This window comes from Poecilia mexicana, unplaced genomic scaffold, assembly GCF_051168715.1.
Source record: "Poecilia mexicana isolate PSO_F unplaced genomic scaffold, ASM5116871v1 scaffold_12, whole genome shotgun sequence".
Classification (NCBI taxonomy): Eukaryota; Metazoa; Chordata; class Actinopteri; order Cyprinodontiformes; family Poeciliidae; genus Poecilia; species Poecilia mexicana.
In genome coordinates, this window is record NW_028263381.1 from 13,563,849 (window position 1) to 13,585,678 (window position 21,830).

General features: G+C 38.5%; 1 protein-coding gene across 1 annotated transcript in view; it reads right to left on the reverse strand.

Annotated features, from left to right (window-relative positions):
* Positions 1–21,830, reverse strand: part of bmpr1bb (bone morphogenetic protein receptor type 1Bb) — a 49,989-nt gene that overhangs the window by 16,961 nt on the left and 11,198 nt on the right. Inside the window, exons 3-4 of the mRNA XM_014969631.2 lie at positions 8,439–8,549; positions 351–633 (exon numbers count right to left, since the gene is read on the reverse strand). Of these exons, the coding sequence (XP_014825117.1) occupies positions 351–441 (91 nt within the window). The 5' untranslated portion in view covers positions 442–633; positions 8,439–8,549. The remainder of the gene's footprint in view (positions 1–350; positions 634–8,438; positions 8,550–21,830) is intronic.

Here is a 21,830-nt window from a genome sequence, read left to right on the forward strand (position 1 = left end):
GGGCAAAGAATCATTTTTAAGGTGTCATAAGCTTCTAGAGCACAGTGACATATTGGCATTCAATGTAAACCGAGTGTCCATCCTTAAATAATTAGAGGGGTTCAGATCATGGAGTTTATCCCTCATTAATACCAGAAGGGAGAAATTGATAGATAACCTCCCAGAAGTAACAATCAACCTGTCGGCTCATTGTGATGTCAAGCAAAACAAGAGAAAACATGATCAGGATGATGAGTCTCACAAAAGAACGCATATCAAAGCTCAAAAAGAGAGCTACCTCATTTGTAACAGCAATGGTGCAAGCATAAACACAGAGGAGTTACAAGATGTTTTTTCTGTGCGACACTTACCATGAGAACCACAGCTCAGAGATGCAAGTCCAGCCACCAGAACAACAGCTTGCCAGGCCCGCTCTGCAGACAGCCACACCACCACAACCATCCTGCCAGCTCCGGCTTCCTCCCAAACCCAGAGGTGCTGCCTCCTGCTCAAGAAGGTCTGCTTTTTCTTTCCTTTTTTTTATCCTTTATGTGAAAAGGTTCGAATCCTCTCCTCTCCCACTCTACTTCTCAGCGCTCCCAGGAACTTCTCACAGTTGCCTCGCAGCCTGCAGCAATCCTCCACACTGACAGCCTGGGAGAGACAGATATGGAGAAAGAAGATTGGGACAAAAGGGAAGGAGGAGGGAGAGGAGGGTGTTACTTCGCTGCTCTCTCACTGAGTTATTCGTCCAGCTCTGTGGCAGCTTCACAGCAGAGGCAACAGCTGAGTATATCCACACATGTCCTCCCTGTTATTTCATACACACACAAATGCATTGCAAACTGAAAAAGGCAGATAAAATGAAACGAAGCAGACGTAGCAAAAAGGAACTGAGGCATGGTAGTGAAGTTGACTACAAAATGAATGACGCGTGAAACTCGGTTACAGATGTAAAACCTTCCCGAAAGGACGTGAAAACTTTATGTGGAACTAAGGACTTCAAAGAAAATGTGCAGAGAATCTGGTTAAATCCACTGGTATTAGTCCTGTGAGGCACAAAAAGTCTGACTGATGCCAAGAAGAGGCAAAATCCAGTTTAGAGTTCAGCTCTCCAAAACTCTTCTGTTTCCACTCCGTAATATAACAGTGGACGGGAGAGGGGGCCCAAATGGTCACTTGGTTACACTAGAATTACCAATAAGTTTATTAAACAGGGGTACAACACCATTATGACAAGGATAAACTTTATTTGTATGAACACTTTTGTCTTTTGTGGCATTTCTGGAATGTATCATTATAATTATTTGTAATTCAAATTTTTGAAGTGGATTTCAACACTACACGTTTGTTCACCTAAATCTGTAACAACTGCCTGAAAGTTAATTGTGAACTTTTTGTCTCCTGGTCTATTTCCAATTGAATTTGTTTACATTCCCATCCCCTGTCTTCATGTATAAAGCATTATGTCCAAATTAAATTCCAATCATATGCAATGAATGAAACAGAAAAGGGTTTCAAGCTCTCCATGACCCTCGCTCATCTTAGTGTGGCTATTGAACTAAAGCCGCCCACAGATGTCTTTTGAACCCCAAATGCCGTGTATTAATCTGCACCCGAGTGTGCGATTTTATAGTTCATATGGGGGCTGAATTGTGTTAAGTTCTTCATACGGGCCAGTGAGGGGTGAAAATGCAACAGGGATCAGGCCGTCACACGTCAGGTGATTAGAGGCGATTAGAGCCAACACCCCCAGGCACAGCCTCGGCTCTGGCAAATTCACACTAATCCAGCACCAGCAAGTAAAACTCAACCAAACTCTGGTAGAAACAGTAGAACCGCAGGCACAAATTCCACCGGAGAACAATTTATGCGCGCTACAAATTACAACAATTAGCAAGTTGACAGATTGGATCAAGCTCCCAACAACAACCACGCAAACCATAAACATGTCTTCTCCCTTGCAGCATTCTGAATCAAGCATTAAGAGGAAAACAAAAGTGAAAAACGTGCTGATATGAGAATAAACTAAACCACCATATGGGCGTCTCTACCCACCACCTGCCCCCTCTTACACACCTACTGGGTGGGAACTGCAGCCCCCAGGAGTCACCTCTCCCTTCTGGAGCTCCACCAGTCCTGTAACTGTCACGTCTGATTTGTGCAGAGCCGTGTGCTACGTATGATAAGTCAGCCTGTTCTGGGTCTCGGTGCATGGGGAGCGATGTGAATGGGTCAGTGCACTTCACACACTCTTCTGCGCTCCATCAAATGCCCAGCGTGGAGCTTCTCCGGAGCGACAGCCCACTCGGCCCAGAGGCCGGGGCCGGGAAAGTTCAGTGGAGTGGCCGGCTCTGCAGGTGGGGGTCACGCCACCACACAGAGGGGGGGATGCAAGTGGGACACGGTGGTTGTGAGGCCTATTTTCAGGCAAATTACCGCTCCCCTTCCCATTTTCTTTGCCTCTAGTTAATGGTTAGAATTTAAACAGCAAAGCACATCTGTTGTCACAAGATTAGTTAAAAAGTCTTCAAACTGGTTAATTTATGAAGGTGCTTTTCAAGATGATTAGTTGTGCTTTAATTTCTTCTTAGTGAGATAAAACACAACCTTTTAAATCATTTTGTAAAAAAGCCTAGAGAGTATTTAGACTGTAGATCAGGTGCAACAAAGAATGCATTTAGCACCTGCAATTTTGAGTGTTTTACAAAACAATAAAGGAACACAACAAAAAAAGACATTGAAACAAATAATACATCAAACAACAAAAACTTTCTTTCTGCATCAAATAAAAATACAAAAATTCTAATAAACAGGAAAGACATGGGAGGCTTTCTACCTCAATACACCGTCTCTTATCTGTGAGGGCTTAGCAAATGTATAATTAATATTCTAAAGCTGATTCATTAATAAAGAGTTAAAAAAACCCCCACTGATGTAGGGTTACTCAATTTGTAACTTTTTCTTGCCCCAGAGATAATTTTGAGGCCAATTTATTATTGCAAAAGCCGAACAGAAATACTGTGCTGCAGCTGCGACGCACATTGAGGTGAACTATGTCTGCTGTAGACAAGAAAAATGTGTAAAATGCATTTTCATGGTCCTCAGTGCCTGGCTTTGAGCTATCAGAGCAGTTGTTGATGTATTACTTTGGCTCCTTCGCTTTGAGAGAAACGGTGGAGGTCATTTTCAGTTTGTTCTGTAGATTACGTGCACTACAAATTCTAGCCTGTCACAGTAAAAAAAGTTCAAATAATACCACTTAACTGTTTAAAGAAGTCTATCTCCATTGCATAAGAAAAATATTTGCCTCTGAAACGGAGATGCCACATGAACACTTGTGCCGGTATTGAAATGCACCATGGAAATTTTTTAAGTTCTTCATTTCAGAAAGGACTTTAAAAGGCCAAACACATGTTCCATCACACAGCTAGAAAAATGAGATGGATGACTGAGAAAAGTCAGCGCTAACCTGTTAAGCAAAAAGCCGTGGCGAGACACAGATGATGGAATTACCTTGTGCAGAGATGGAATGCGTATCATGAACAAAGTTTCAGATGGAGCTAAAGTGATCCTATGCTCTGTGAAATCTAGAGGATTTTCAGCAGCTCACAGTTAAATCTGCTGTCATTGACTCCTGAAGAGTAGATTATTAGCATGGCATCACAGCTGTCTAGATCGAATGGTTCAATGTGATCTTCATCATCCAACAGGATAAAGATCAGACTTTAGGTTTTGCCCGTCAGAAAAAAAAAAAAAAAAAAAAAAATCACAAAATAAGGAGCATTAACCTTGTCGTCGTAAATGGACAGCTTCTGGCACATTGAGATCACTTGTTTTTGACAGATTACAAGAAGGCTTAGAGGCACTGCTAGGATCCTAAACCTCAGAGTCCTGCCCAGAAACAGCTATATTTTCACACATCAGCAGCATACTTTTTAAAGTAATTTAATTCTAAAACATAAAAGATGCTGAATCGGTTGCCTGTGTTGGATCTTTCAAACGAAGTCCAATCAATTATTGCATTCAACATTGTCATTACTACTATGAATAAAATCTCATTGAGATTATTATACCATAGATGCTAAACTGAAAGGTAACACTTGTCTAAGGTTCTGTGTCAGATCTTAGCGGGATATTTTTTTCTTACGTTCCAGATTTTAGTTTAACATTTTTACACCACTTGCCTGCTTTGCTTTTCAAGCTCATGCTGAACAATATGCCTCCATTTTCATGTCCAAGACCTGGACATTATGGTGTAATGATGGTTTAGGCTTCAGACCAGAGGTTTTGGTTGACCATTTATGCGCCTATTATTGTATTTTATATGTAAAGTTCAGCAAAATAAGAGCACAGCTTGCCACAATTATAAGAAAAAGAAATCACAAGCTACTTTAAAAGCAGGGGGGAAGGGAAACAAATAAAGCTGATTATAGCAGGTGGAGGCTCAGAGTGAATCTGGTTCTACTGGAGGTTTCTTTCTAATAAAAGACAAACCTTCCTCTCTACTGTCACCAACTGCTTGCTCAGGATGGAGGCCTTCAAAATGAAGACATGGTGCAATCAACTGGTTTTCTTCATAGATGACAGTCTGCTGAGGCTGAACTGTGTTACTACAGGACAGAATAAATCGAGCTGTAATGTTCTGTAGCGTATTGCGCAGCACTGTAAAGCAGAGGTCACCAGCCCTGGTCCTCAGGGCATGCTGTCCTGCATGTTTTAGGCATTTCCCGGCTGCTGAACACCTGGTTTAAATGAATGGGTCATTAACAAGCTTTTGTAACAATTGCAGGCATGCAAAAAAAAAAAAAAAGGTAATGCAATCATTTGAGTCAGCTGTGCTGGAGTGGGGAAACATTTCAAACATGCGAGACGGACAGTGGGCCCTGGGGACCAGAGTTGGGGACCATTGCTGTGAAGTACTGCTGTTTCTGTATTGCATTGCACTGAATTAGACTGAATGAATTTAGACTGGAATGTATATAATGAACAGAACCTGTCACAGAAAATGCTTGAGGAGAACCTTTATTAATTGAGTTAAAAAAAAAAATAAACTGAACTGTATTGTATTGATTAAAATGATAAAAACCTAACGCTTTAAATATGTTTCACCAGTACTGTGATGGTTGGGACATTTCTGGGGATTTTTCCATACATGTAAAAAAAAAAAAAGATAATATTAATAATAAAATAAAAAGATAGTCCCAAGTGATTGAAAGTTGAAAACACACCCAGCTTTCTGTTCCAGCTATGCTGCACATTAAAACTGAACTGCTTCTCCTTTTTTCATTTTTAGATGCAAGTCTGGCAAGAGAGAGTAAACATGTTCTTGATGATATGAGCGGTCTGGATGGACTAAGCCAATAGAGGTGAAACAGTGTGCTGGATTACAATCTATTAACATTTCCTCTGGTTTTGACTAAACTACAAGTTGATGTTATAAGCAGGACTAAAACTTTATTTTTAATTGAATGAATTTACGTAAGCACAATATCGAAACATAAAGTCCCTGTAGGGATGAAGAGGAATGTAGCACCTTTATTAATTCTCTGTGTTTACTTGGAATTCAGCTGAATCAATATAAAAAGATTAAAGCAGAAAACCGTAGATCACAGAGCCGTAGCTCCGAAGCCAAAGACACCAGCAGGGAAATCTACAGAACAACAATCCACTGGCTCACATGGGAAGACAGAGGTCCTGTTGAATATTCAAAATTCCCACAAAGCAGGGCAAATCACTCAGCTGAGATCGATGCTTTGAAGTCGCCAAGAAAGCTGAGTGGGACGAAGATCACCATTCATGAAGAGTGAAAAGGCCGTCACAGCAAGCTTCCCCCCTCCTTCCCTCACCCTGTCTATGTTTCTCCCTCAGTCTGACTCATCGACTCTTTCTGCACAATGTCAAGACGTCATATCCAAAGAGACAAAACAAGAAATCACTGCTATTGGATTATGTTCTCTGCCAATATCAATGTTTAAAGATACAACTTGTGCAGTGATCCAGGACTTCGTCGAAACCCTGCACATTAAATTTTGAACCTGATTGACAAGTGTTTCAGATCGAAAGGATCCGAGACAAGATCTGACCCATCTAAGGCAAAGCAGCAATATTTTTAACTTTGTGTTGCAGACAGGAAAATAGCGCCATGTACAAACTTGAATTTATAGCGCTCTGATTCGCATGATGATAGACAAGGTGCACCCAGTAATTGCACATGTAGCACACACACAGAAATAAATTATGTATGCCAAGTTGTAAAAGTCGGAGAATGTGATTCACATAAAAATGTCGATTCATACAGCCTCCAACAAGTTGAGTAAACTAAACTCTGACAGAAAGCGAGCTTATGATTATGCTTACGCTTCCTTATTCAATGAAAACGATTCCACCTTAATCTCGAGTCAGTTCGATACTTTCTTTTTAAAGTTTTTAGAAAATAATAAACTAAAACTAAGTGGAGGACGTTAAAAACTTTTTTTGTTTACTGCTGACAAAGTAAGAAAACAACAAATCTTTATTGATTTTCTTGAAGTGTGCTTAATACTATATTCAGTATTAAATACTGAATGCATTCAGATAAGTCGTGTGTGACTAACTTCAATTAAAACAGATTCCCGTCATTTTCCAAAAGATTCCTGTGAGATTCTTTCGTTAGGGTTATCTGCATTATAATCACATTTTATTCTATTTGAAGGTGCATAATTCGTGAGTTTTTTCCCCACACCTCTTCTTGATCGTGAATGATCAAAAAACAATTAAAAACATGTTTTTTTATGTCAGAAAATATAGCTTTGCCATGAGAATTAGCTTAAGTACTGATGTAATCAATTTATTAGGAGAACCTTTTATTATCTACTCTGCTAACAGTAAAAATTGCCAATCTCATGATCACTTTTCATTAAAGCATCCGTAACTCGACTCACACTTGCAGCTCAGACCTAAACAATGGGCACGACGACTATAAGATGCTCACACAACGACCTCCATGTCAGCGCTTCAGAAATTCTCATTAATAAAGTGGCTTTCCTCGCTCCAGGCAAAAACAGCAGATGTTATTTCCCCCTCTTTTCCTTGCTTCTGAACGGCTCTATCACTCAGAGTTACTGGCCCATGCCTCACTGAGCTTCTGCTAAATAAACCCTCTTGTTTTTGTTGGTGGAGATGAATATCTACGAGTTTTACCTCAGCTGATTTACTCAAAGCTCTGTTAACATGTATTTTCTGCCCACTTTCCTACACTAATGTGGCATCAGGTATTTGAGTCTGTTTGGATTTTGCACAGACAGACTAACCGCTTGTAAAATCTCGTTGAAATAACAACAAGTAGAGAGGAGTCGTAGCTTAGGCTGTTACAAGCTGTATCGTGGTTTTAATCAATGAAAGAAACATTACGGTTGCATCACACTTTTGAAATTGCTTTAATGAAATGGCAAGAAGCGTTTACGTTTTTTTTGGGTTTTTTTTGCTCTTCTCTTGTGGTGTGCAAAGTACCCTTGTGTCCTTCACACCTTATAAACTAAACTTTTCCCCTTTCTAGAAAAAGACAAACTTGGCTGCTTCAACATTCTCACATGTACCAGAAACATAAACAGTTTTGGTTGGGACAGAGGCTCTGATTTTAACTTATTTGCAGTTTTGAAAAAAGCAGAAGGTCACCAGGCCTGTCAGTAAAACAAACCTTGCAATAGTCCCAGGTAAATTCACGTCTTTACCTGGGAAAAGATCCGTACTTCTTTTTTTTTTTTCAAATATTACCATTATATCTAGACATTCTTCTGTTTTGAAAGGAAGCAAATTTATGACTATGTACTTATTAATCTCACTCTTATTACTTTATTTTTGTAAACTATGTAAATGGGATTAAAAATGTCCAAATCTCACCTATAATGCATTTAAATAAAATAGTAGACCCCCACATACTCAGGGTTTAGTGTTTGAGGAAATTTTGTGTATTCACAGATTTTTTTTCATAAAATATTCCAGCTCAAAAAAATCTGATATATTTGATTGTTTTCAGTAAATTGGTAAAAAGAAATAAACATGTGCTGCTTTAGATCCTAAAAATCAGTATGTGCCAGTAAGTCTTGAAGTGAGACTAGTGTTACCAAGTAATCCAGGACAATTTATTAAATGGGTTGCCTGCACTCTCAACACAGAAACCTTATTAAGCAGTGAGATTGAAGATGTTTGATCATAAAGTGAATGTAATCCTCAAACTTGCCTTGTGGTATGCCATCTTAAACACAGCGACTATGACATCCATACTGGCAGGTCGTACCACGACCTACTAGAAGAAGTGTTCATGCTTACTGGTGTGCAAAAAAAAAAAAGTATTTTCTGTGTGAACAAGCATTTAAAAAAGCACTGTGACAACACAATGACTAACCTTTAAGACAGAACATATTGGTTTTTTTTTTCTTTTCTGAATTAATTTAAATAGATGTAGAGGTTTGACTTACTGAACTCGCGCATAAGCCAATGTGGAGAACTTTACGCAGAGTCTGGCAAGTTGCAGAGGGGCTCCATTTGTGTGTGTCAAAAGTTCAAGCCCCCCCCTTCCGGCGCACAACCTGCAAAAACAAAGAGTTTGCCTTATGTGGGCTATATCCCCCTGCACCACAAACAAGAATGATTGTTACAGAGTGACTCCACCTGTTTCTTACTCTAATTAGTCATGCTAGTCACTGAAGTGCTAAACCAGCAGGGATGGACTAAAACAGGGTCAAAGGAATGAAACAAAGCCTTAAAAATGTGTGGAATGTGCAAACATGTTAACTTGTGTGAGGAGAATGAGAGACGGACATAAAAATTAAACAAACATCAAGCAGACAGTTCAGAAATGACTAATTTTAGGCCTCGTAATCCAATTACACAAATGCTCCTACATTTATAAACGGCTGTGAATGATTGGGGGAAAAAAAAAAATCAAAATTCGAGATTTCACACATGAGGATGGGTTGCTGGTGTCTATCTCAAACAGTTACTGGGCAAATGGCAGGTTGCACCATGGATGTGTGGCTCAATCACCGGACAGCATAGAGACGAACAATCACGCACTCAAATTCTAGCAATTTAGAGTAACCAATTAACCTGATAGTCATTCTTTTGGACCGCAGCACCAGTGCATGGGGGGAACATGCAAACTCCATGCAGGAAGGATTTGAACCCAGGACCAGCAACAGCTGCTCCATCGTGCAGCTCATGTTGAAACATATTCTGGAAAATAACACCACTCTGCAAAAGTTCGGCTGGCGAGCTTTTACAGCTTGCCAGCAGAATAATGTAGTCAATGGAAAAAATTTTTAGCACCTCTCAGCTATAATAATACTTTCAATCCTGTGGAGAACCATATAAATCAAAAGTAATTTCACATAAACAACCACACAATAAAGACTTCACAAGTACACAAGTAGGGCAATCTGCTGTAATGCCAGCACATTTGATACATCTATGAAAAAACATGTTATTTATAATGGCATCTGCACAGTGTAGCCGTTCTCACACACTCCCCTCTTCTGGCTGTAGTGATGCATGAAGAGATGGATTCAGCCCAACCCTTGGAACAGCTACCGACTGTATTTATGCTCAGCTCTATGGACCGGTTGACACAGACAGGTGGGATTTAAATGGCAAATTAACCACCCATAGATGCCCAGAATGAATCTGTCCATTAAGATCAACACTCAAAACCTTTGTGATTAATGGCGTTTGGTCAGATTTCAGTTTTACTGCTTTATTATATAACAAGAAATGAATAGAAGGGGCTGGTGCACTGCCTCTTGTTGGATTACCTGCTCTGTTTGATTGAGAGGGAATGCAGGGAGAGAAGTCAGTCAGTCAGTCGGGAGGGAGGGAGTCTTCTGTGCATATTTTCCATGTGTACCCACGCCTCTCCTTTAGCTGGTGCTGCTGAAAGCTCTTTTGTATGTCTGTGTGTAGTGTGAAGTCGAGGCACAGACCACAGGCTGAGCAGTCACCAATAACATCTAAGTAATAATTCTGAGCTTAACTTAATAGCTGTTTTCATTGGAATTTTGCAAATGTAATGTAATATTTTTAAACTAATTTGCAGTTTCAGGACACATCACTCTTTTTTTATGTAAATGTTGCATCACAACAGAAAATCCCCTTTGCGCTTCTGAGAGATGAACTTAAAAAAAGTTAGAGGAAAAAAAAAAAGTGGAGCACGGAGGAGAAATTATTTCACACACAAGAAGTTATCATTATATCAATGGCACCATTTTGTAATAACCGGCGTGTTTAGAACGAGCCCCTGGGGTATTAGTGGTGGAATCATGAGTGGAGCTATAGTGCTATCAAGCACCAGTCAGAGCGTCTGACAGCCACTTAAAATAGTAAGTGAGGGTCACCGAGCACAAAGGAAGCCTTGTAGATACATTACAACATTGCATTTGTGACAGAGCTTAGCACGGTCATGTTTTTGGGTTTGTACGCTGTGAAGTGGAAAAATTAATACATACGTCTGCATTTTTATTTTCTTAGACATGTCTGTTGTATTTCCATTGCAAATATGCATGTAAGCAGTTTTCGAAGTGCACATAGTGCAAAGAGCAGGTACATTTGAAAGGTCAGATAACGTAGGTGATAACCACAGAGTGCAAGGAAGGTTCAAAGTAGGTGTCTATGCATCAAGTTGTTTTTCTTTTTTTTAACTTTCTATTACAGTCTTAAGTTTTCCCCCTTGTGCTTACTTTTCATATATATATATATATATATATATATATATATATATATATATATATATATATATATATATATATATATATATATATATATATATATATATATATACGTGTGTGTGTGTGTGTGTGTCAAGACAGGATGTGGTTTTGACTGAAATGTATAAGACTGTTATGCAACTGTACAGCGGGGCTCTTCTCTACTGGTCTGCCTCAGTGTCAGAGGCTTCGAACACTTCAGGCCTTCGAAATAAAACAAAGACAAAGATTGATCTTTCTCATTTCTTAACGGTTTCTCTACCCTTTTGTTAATAATTTCCATAGCAGCTGCCAGATGGTTGTATTATGGTTAGATGGTAATGTTTGAGTTCCCTCATTTACTCATTAATTCCAAATATCAGGCTGATGTGATATCCACATGTCCCATCCATATCCGAGTCATTTACCTCTCATTACTAGTCTACAGGTGTACCACATGTCGTCAACTTGGATTTTTCCGAAAGTGAGATTCTGAGACGTTATCGGTAATCGTTGCTTTATCTGTAGAAGAAATGCGTCTTACAGTGAGCTTGTAGAAGAGTAAATAAATCCTCAAAGGTTGACATGCTAATCAGATGGACACCACTTGCTTTAGCAAATTATAACGACTCAAAATGAAATTTTTCATATCAGTGGAATAATTAATAAATTTCATATACCAACAGTCAACTTCTCAAGAAACTTATTCTGGAGCTGATTTCATGAATAAAACGTGTTCCTGTTCCTGTGTGGTTGAGTCTGCCAGTTATATTATTAATCTGCTAGATTCACCGTGTCTCACCAATCCACTCCAGCTTTGCCAAGAATGGAGTAAATCTTTAAATTTCGGATCATTCTGGAAGTCATGACATGTTGTCAGCAATACTGTGTTAATCTGCTCTCTAGGTCTCTGAGGTGTTTGAAAATAATACCTGCAGACACATAATCATCTGTTCTACAGCACTAGCTGATGAGGTGGATTGAAACAAAGTACGACTGAGTAGCTAGGCATTGCTCCAAATACGTGTTTTGTTTTTTTTTCTTGAAACAAAGAAAAAGATAAATGAGGAAAAAGTTACCTTGATCCTGATAAAATTAATTTCTTTATTGTGGGGAAAAAATAGGAATGTTCTATTCAAGATTTCCTTAAAGAAATGTATTTTATAAACACAAGGTGATTAGTAATACCCATCTCCTATTGGCTCATTCCCCTGTTCACTCTTTTCCATTGCAAGTTGAACTTTAAATCAAAACTCTAACAGCAGCGTATTGCTATCCACAGTTAATTACCAACCACAATAAACATCCAGACCCGACTAACTGATGGGCGACATGCAGATGAGCAGAACATATCTGATGTTACAGCCGCCCCTAAATGCCCTGTGATGGCTCTGGAGTACGTCTTCACATGCACGCTCATTGATTTTTCCAGACCTTTTAATAGGTCAGGAGCAAACCTTTTGTCTGCATAATAAGATGTAGCTCCTTTCCAAAACAACTAGCATTGATTAGTTCCTGTTGTACAGTAATGTTTGCCTCCATTTGAAGTATTCACAGGGCTGCCCACCCTTTAGTCCCTCATCTTTTACACAAACAGATCGCACATACCTGTTTTCTCTGCGAGAGGTTAAAGTGAGTGTTAAACCATCTGCCAACATGGCTGATGAGAAATACAGGGGAAAGGAAATCCTTTTTTTCAGGTTGGCAGGCTGACCCGTGACCCATTTGTCAGTTTTGGCACATTTTCCTTTAATTAGAAGAAGATGTTCTTTAAAGGAAACCTTTACTTTAGCGAGAAAGAGAACTGAGTGTGTCCCTTATCTGCATAACAAAACATGCAGGAAAAATGAACACCTACCGTAGTTTGTGGCTTTTTGACAAATTACTCACTGAAAATTTGATTTAAAACTAATCTGAAACATTTTACGCTTCATCACATAGTTCAAAAGAACCTTTCTGCAGATCAACATATTTTGTTTTACAAGAAAAGGTTTGTTCCAAGCACCAGAATCCCTTCATTTAGAAATAATGAAAAACATATATAGCATTAGTATCAAAGCTTCCCTCAGAGAATACTAAAATATGTTAAAGTAAATGATAGAAAAAGAACCTCAAAAGATTAAACTGCCTGTGAGAGATACGAAGCCGCAGAAGCTCACATGAAATTATAGCACTATTAGGATAATTAATGTGTTTTGGTGTGAAAAAGATGATTATTTAATTCACAAAGAAAAGTCTGCTGGAGACATTAAAAACCATCTGTAAATCTACAGGAATAAAACATTTTATTTTTAACGAGATAAAAATAAATGTACAGTTGGTGTATTTGCAGCCAGATATCTGATAATTAAAATGCCTGTTTTCTATCCTCTTTTCAGATATAAAGATATCTATTCAGGAGTACAGCCCGTGTAACTCTCTTTCCCTGGAGATCTGAGCGCATTAGATACGGAGCTATCAGCAGCCTTTCCCCTGACGTTGTTGTTTGCTCTCTTCCAATGATAGCGCAATGAAAACACAGGAAGCAGCTGGGAGAGCGCTGGGGCTGCGATCGATGCGTCCGTGTCCAACTGTGAGCTAGGTGAAGTCTTAACATCTTGCCCTCTTCGCTTTCTCAACCGTCCGTTTCCGTCCTGTCAAGTCTCCTTCTGCCGCTAATGTGTCTGAATGCAGTGTCATCCAGTGCCGCCTCGCAGCAGTCGATAAGTACTGGAAATGCTACCCATCTCTGAAACATCACTCCTTCACTTACTGTAAGTGCACATCAGCGAGGGCAGCATCCCCGCACTGCTGACAGGGAGGAAGACAACACCAGCCAGATCATGCTGTGAGTGAGCATCACCGGCTGCAGCCACAGACAAGGATTTCACTGCTGAAATTGCAGACGACATAAAGAGCGACTGAACTGAGCTATGGTTTATCAAATTTGAGCTGGTGTTCCACATCATTTCCAGGAATAAAGGATTCCCTTCAAAAAGCAGATCCTATGGAGTAAAGTCAAGATCAATTTCTTCTGTCATCTGACAACTCTATGCCTGTTTTCCCTCTTTATGTTCTTTGTGTGACTACGACATTAAGCTATTTAGAATGGTTATCACAACAACAGTCCAATAAACACAAAGGATCTTAATATTTTTCTTTGGATTCTGTTAAATTGCAGTCAATGGACAGTATCTTATATGTTTATGTGTATTGAAAGTCTGAAAAGTCTACTTTTAGAAAATTGGGGAACAATTTTCAATGGGAAACCAAACTATAGGCAAACTAGACTACAACTATGCTGTGCTGGATTTGTCTGCAAGTTGGAACTCGGATCATGGAGACAAATTGCAATTCTGCCTTATTCTTGCTGCTGCTAGATGACTGATCAACTAACAACTTCTAGTATAATAAAAAAAAGTGGTATGTTTTAGTAGCTGAGCCATAATTTTGAAGTAACTTGTTAAGATTAGGTTTTTTTTTTTATTGTTTGAATCAATAATCACAAACTTGTCGCAATAACTACACATCCATGGAATCAGAGGATTTTGCAGCCCCACTCTTTACCAACAGATGATAAATCAAGTCAAAAGTGGTTCAAAAATCTAAATCTGAAGATTTTAAAGTAACCAAGTCCTGCAGGTTTTCTCTTTGTTTGTAAAAATAAAAGCCCAGGAGGGGCAGGAAAATGTTAACTCCAATTGTGCTGCGGCGACAACAGACAAACGGATTAAAAGCACTGCTAAGAGGAGCTCATGTTTAATTTTAGGTTTCAGAAATAAGGCATGTTCTTTCATGTTGTGTAATAATTGATTACTGTATGATATCCTGTCATCATAGACATAATCACAGAAAATTGCTTAATAGTAAAATACACAACCATTGCAGTCACCGAGTTATCTGAAAGCATCAAAGACATAAAATACAGAAAATATGTATTTTTACTTTTGTTCTTGTAGCAGTGAAAATAATGAGATCTATAAGTAAGACAATAATCAGAGTCCATTTTTTTCAGATTGTCCTACTCTGAAGTCTGAAGAGACCGCTTTGACAATATCATCCTGTTTAAGGGCATTTTATCTGCTAGAGGCATTGTGTTGACATTTACACATGGCTTTCCTAACAGATTTAAGTAATGCATCACAGGATTATGTAAATAGTTGGATCATAGGTGGTTATGTCAATCACTTTTGCTTTAAACATTTATATAGATGTCTGCAATTAGTTACTCAATCACACGTAGGTCTGGTCATGCTGGGACATGGCAGTAACTCAAGAAGCCATGAAATTTGCTCCATTTTTGTGTGCTTTGCATGCACTCTGCTAAATTTCTGTACAAGACTCAGGACTCACTTTGCACAAAGGTCATGAAAATGTTACGTCCAGAAGGTACAAGCAATTTGTACCCATTTGGCATTAGATGGTAGCTGTCGTCTCTTGAGTCATGAAAACAAAAGGCGTAAAAGTGACTAAGGAGAAGAAAATCAAGGTAAGTCTATTTACATATAGCACTTTACAGCAATAAGACATATCAGAGTGATTTACATGGTAAAAAAAAATAAAAGAAATGTTACATTGGCAAAAATAAGGAGAAGTAATTAAAAAGTTGTAATTCAGAATAGATTTAATATGCTCCAGTTACTATATTAATCAAAGATAACTCTAAATAAATTGGGTTTTAGCCACATTGAGTCAGTATAATGACTTTAGAATCATCTTCCTGGTTTAAGTGAGAACATCAAGAGTAGCATTGTGGATCAGCTGCAGCTGTCTGATTTTTTAGGGAAATCTGTCACTAGTCATTTAATCCTGGAAATGTTCTTCAGATTATAGAACTTTGTAATTGTAAATATTTTATCATGAGAGCTCCTGCCCTTGACAAGATCTAGGCTCTATTTACAACCAGCTTCTGACTCTGTCAGGGAAGAATCACATTTGGGATTCCATTTCTAAATAAATAAGTGATGCCATCTTTTTAATGCATTGCTTCATCCTTTAAAATAAGGAATAACATATCTTTAAATGATTAATTTGAAGATTTAAAAAAGTGTTGAAAGAATAACATGATACATTAATAAATTAATGTGCATTTTACCACAGCGATTAGTTCAGACTTCTGCTGTACTCCTACTTTAGCTCAGGCTGCTGAATGAGAACACTGAACCGTTGCCAAGTCTTCATAAACAATAAAACTGATGTGTTGCAAAACATTTTCCACTTACCACAGAACATGAATGGAGTCTCAAAAGTGTATTTCTGCATTTAATAATGACAGAGTTCTAAACAGTTTATCAAATATTTATACTCGGCTCATATCTGATCTAACTTTGCCTTACAGAAACGATAACAATGTGCTTCCAAATAATATTTTGAGGTTCCTTCAGCCACCACTGTTGGGGGTAATTAATGGCGCCACGGGTCCTGTGAGAGTGGGACCAGCTGTGTGGTTTGCTTTGTCACCAGTCCCACTCTGCTTGACACCTTCGGTAACATCCCTCTTTTCCAGAGCCAAAATTACAGTTGGAGAGCTCGTTTGTGGGCCTTTTGTGCCCACCCTCAGAGAACAAACGCTAGTAAGACTCAACAACTTGCCCCCTTTGCCCAGCCCCAGAGCGCGCGGCAGTGCCCACTGCTGTAACTGGAGAGCAGGGGGAAAAACAGCTGCTCTGGCTCTATCCTGCATCTGCCACAACTGAGATTTGATGGAACAAAGTGGGAATGCAAGCACACGTTTGGACTCTCAAGTTCAGCCACACTCCAGCTATTGTCCATCTAGCTCTCAATGCAACTTTCTTTCCTTTGAGACACAGGCACACACAGGGAATACTGATCTGTCATCAGACATTGCTAGGCTACATGTTTCTGGCCCCATATTTAGTTTTGTGATCAATGACCCATCATCATAAGTGTACAGTTGTAAATTTCCCTGGCGATTTAGACTTGATTTTATTTTCATTCAACCAAGAATTTTTCTCTAAAGAGAGAAGCATTTATCAAAAGATTTGTATTTACATCTTGTTAAAAGAAAAATGGTATAAAGAAAATGGTAAAAAAAAAACCTAAGTGCAGTTAAATCATCAGAAATATAAGAAATAAATTGCTGACGTGTTTCACTGCATGTGCAATTATGAGTTTCATTACTGAATGAAATGACGAAAAGTATTGAACTTTTTCATGATGTCCAATTTTTTTTTTTTAAGTAAAGCCTATATATATATATATATTTTTTTTTTTTCCATGAATGGTTTTGTAAGTTGTACAACTAAAACAAAAGCAAGAAAAAGGGCAATCATTTTATTTAGGAGAAGAAAATTTATTCATGATCTGTGCAATAAGAGCCTGCTTTTATAGCGACATATTTGTGCTAAGCTGCATGTCTGTTTTTATTGTTGATCTGCTGTGAACTGCAGCTCAATTCCTTTCATTTCTTTTCACAAAGTTTGCACAGCACTGGTGTCTGAGACTTTACAACCAAAGACTTCACCTTCACTCAGCCAAATTCTCATTCGCAGATCCTTCAATGAGCTTTGACACTCTGTGAATGAGGTGCTGATAGCTGCCTTTGGCAGCACACCTGAGCACTGCTTCCTCCCTGGCAGCCCAAGATCGAGAGGAATTTTATAGATTATTCAGCACTTTGGCTGACATAAGAATGTTTGCATATAATCTTGCAAAAGCAGCAAAGCTCGTCGACATCTACTTGTAACTGAAAACTGTTCCAATTGTGCCTAAAATTTCCTATTCCATCTAATGGCCAAAGCTTTTAAGGGTGCTTAAAGCTGTTGTACTATGACAGAAAAAAAAAACCCTAATAAAAAAAGAACAGAAAAAAACTAATATTTAATTTAAATAGGGTGACAGGGAATCTATAATGAATAATTTTTATTTCATAAACCTCTAAAGTTTAGGCGATAAATGGATTCTTAATATTTTTACAAAAAAAAACAAAAAAAACTTTCAAGTGTGGCACTTTTCAAACAAAAATCCAAATTACAATTCAATCATAACAATCAAAGTTACATGCAATCTGACTTTATGAAATAGCTGCTAGACCCTTCACAATGCATATCCCCAGTAAGACAAATACACTCAGGAAATGGACAGACGAAATAACATTTCCTAATTGATGAGACGTACTCCAAACAAAGCCATTCTAATAGTAGAATTACTGCCATTATTCAGTTAACTCCAACAATTTTTAAACACTGTACACACAACAAACAGACCATCTACAAGAAGGGAACACACATCTGCTTCATCTGTCAGCAAATCCTAACCAAGCTAATAACAACCTCGTGTGGGGAGGGACAGAGTTCAGTCAGCTGCACATGCGAGTGTCTGAGCAGGAGGGTAGGAAAGAGAGAGAGAGAGCAGAATAAATGTCGATTCTCAGCATGTATCTGTTCTTCTGGTGTACACTCCAGCCCTCAGTCCCTCTGGGAACCAAAGCCACAGCGGGCAACCTGAAACCCATGATGTCAGCTTCAGAGGGCACACACCATCAGGACCCAGTGAGAAAACGTACAAACGCGATGTCAACGGTTGCACAGTTAATGCGCTGAATTGTACTTGGATTTGAGCAGCTGTGGTGGATTAAGGGGTTCCCAAATGAAGTGCAGTACTTCAGGAAAGCCATGCAAAAAGTTTTCACCAGGCTTGAAGAAAATGTAATATTGTGAATCTAATTTTTAAGTTCTGTTGTTTTAAACGATATTAACGAAGGTGCTAAAAGAGGACATGCTGCTCTGTAAGCTAGAATATTTTGACTGAAATATGTTGTAATCTAATTAAAACTTATTTAGCCTGTTTGGTTCAATTCAGTTATATTTTATTACACTAAAAAGGTAAAGTGAGCATTGTAGAAAGGTGGTTATGTGGAGGGTGGTAAAACTACATAAACTTGCAGAAATAAATTAATTTGTGAAGGAAAACCTGATAATGTTATTATTATTATTTTAATATTTGAAAGTATTTTTTGCATGAAACTTTTTCTATTTGTCTTATTAGGTAGACTCTAAATATAAATTTAAAATGTATTCATTTTACACATTTGCAACCCCCTCTGCTTCTACATTTTACATAGATACTGTTTGGGTCAATTTGACCCAGCATTCAAGTTGAAGGGTAAAAAGATTAAAAAACAAAAAGTTCAATTCTATATGTTTCCTTGCACCTCTAAGACATATTTCATCACACGAACACACACACCACACGCACATGTGCACGCACGCACACACACACACACACACACACACACACACAAGCCCACTTTCTCACTATTCTCTTTACTTCAGTGCATGAAGATGGCGAGAAAGCAGGTGTTCATGCAACTTTTGACGGGAACCTTTCTGTTCCTGTGAGCAAACTCCACCCACACTGAGTGGACACTCAGCAGAAGTGGGAGGAAACATAAATACTCACTGCATGAGTCATTTGTCTTGATTTTAATCAGCGGGTCAATATGACCCAGAACAGAATACGTGTCTCAAGTTGTCTCAAAAAAATCAAAATGTAATAGATCCTTTATTTGTGAGAAAAATATATATATAATGGCACAAATATTGATTGAAATTGTTAGTATTGGAGTTAATAATCAGTTACAAAAATGTTTTGGAGGATTTTTTTAGTTTCAGACACTATTGCATGATTAAACACTCCAAGGGTCAAATTGACCCAAGAACATTAATGCTGTGCCTCAGAAACAAACATAACAAGAGGGATATGTGATGAAAATTGTATCATTTTGTTCACTGAAAGACTCTACACCAGGCCCAGGCTGAAATATTTCAACAGAGTTCTGTCAAAGAGTGGTGTGATTGGTCAGTTTGTTAATGTGTGTTATTCATAAATGCGCTCGGACAGCAATGTTGACATTTATCTTCAAATAGTCTGCTTCCACAATCCGGTTTTTGAATTTCAACTTGGTTGTCCAAAAGGAGGCTGCCTATAGAAAAGTGTGGTGCTCTCTGTGTGACCGTTTCGTAAAACCAAAAGACATCAGGATCCAAGGTGGGGGTGGGAACCTCTGTGGAGAGGGGCGTGACGTACACTAAAGAGGCAAGAGTCTCCCCAAGGCGGTCATTGTGTGAAAGGTGTGTGTGACAAAGAACGGTCCACAACCACATGACTGAGCATCAACAGTTCGGCTCCTGATTAAGTATGTGGGAGCCTTGAGACATACGGTGCGATGAAAGTACTTTCACCCTCAAATATCTTCTGTTTCTTTGTAGGTCTGTGAGTTAAAAAGAAAAACAAAAGCTTGTCATCAGTAGCTGCTCATAATGTAAGTTGATTTCCTACATTTCCACATGTACACAGAGGAACTCTGGTTCTGTTCAGCTTGGCTGTCTGCAGTGAAAGAGATTATGATATTGCCTACAGGGTAAATTCTGTCTGTTCTTGTTATTCACTCCTATGCAGACTCATCAGTTTTCCCCCCCTTTTCCTGTAGCTTCAAGTGCTACCTTCTTTGTAAGAAAAGTGCACTTCATTTGATCGGTGTCGTTTACCTTATAATTTTAATAGAAGTGTGTACATCAAGTGTTGGATTGTTGTCTTCCTTAATAAACACCTTCATTTAAAAACTCCATTTTGTGTTTCTTGTATTGTCTTTGACTAACATACTTTTAATTTAATGTTCTGAATTCTTAAGTATGACAAATACGCAGAAAAAAAATAGGAAATCATGAAAGGGACAACCACTTTTTCACACCACTGTACACGTGTAAAAGTTTGCCATATTCACTTAGCACAGAATCCTACAATACTGAAATAGGACATTAATCTGCTTTGTCAGGCAGGCCTATTACAAGGGCGCACATGTGCTGGGATACATGCACAAAGGCAAGGCAGAAAATTGATGTTCTGTCATTCTGTGTCTAATCTAGACAGAGAGGGGGTGAATAACTGATTGGATGCAGTAAGATATCAATTCAACTCAAAAGTGACTGGATATATGAATGAGGATGGACACGGTTTACAGAGGGTTTATAGCACAGACAGTCAAAACACAGTAGAAATACGGCCTGCTTTAGTTACAGCAGAAGCACGTCAAATTAAACAAGACATCCAGAAACGAAGGCCTTGGAGTCCAATTTATAATTTCAAGACAGGATGAGGTTGCTATTCTGTTTTATGAATGAATTTATGCTTTGATCCAAGAAATATATTCACAGGTTCAATAAAGTTAGAATAAGTTAAGATGTGAGCTTAGCTTGAGACAAAAGTTAAACCAGGCCTTTCCACTAAGGTGTTGCAGTAGCTCAGCTAATTGTGGATAGCTTTAGCTTCTTGATGTTTAGCTAAACATTGGTATTCCTATGAGACTCACAGTAATAAAGCCATGTAGAGTTGGAGTTGAAGACGGAATCATACATCTGCTTCAACAAACACACCATCATCTGGACAAAGCAGACAGCACTGAGGATCATGTTCTTTGATTTCTCCAGTGCATTTAACACAGGGTAAGATCAAATCAAATTTTCATCAAGGGAGACGAAATGGAGGTGGTAGAGGAATATAAATATCTTGTGTACTTGGACAAGACTGGATTGGAGATGCAACAGTGAAGCATAAGGGACAGAGTAAACTGTACTTCTTAGATTCTTCAGGTTTTGCAGTAAAATGCTGCAGATCTTCTCTTCTGCCATCATCTATGGTGGCAGCAGCATCAGAGCCAGGAACCTAAAAAGGCCCAACAACCTAATAAAAAATGCTGGTTCTGTTCTGGAAATGACTGTGGAACCTCTGGAGATGATAATGGAAAGAAGGATTTTTCGTAAAATCAAGAAAATGATGGACAATCATGACCAACTTCTTCATGAGACCGAGTTTTTTCAGTCAGAGGCTTCTTCAAATTTGCTGTAATACAGACCACTACGGGTGACCTTTCCTGCCAACAATCAACACCATCTACAATAACTATAAGAATTTTAATATGAGTTACAACAACATTTTATTTCTCTTTGGGATCAATAAAGTATTTTTGAATTTGAGTTTTGAAATCATTGCTCAACCCTTTTAGAACTGCTATTTTGTATCTTTCCTGGGATAAAATGTTCATGCAAACGGCTCATGTTGTTATCTGGGCCTGAACCCAGCTTGCTTCTACTGCAGGAACACTAAAGGGACTGAAAATATTCAGTCTGTCAAAAA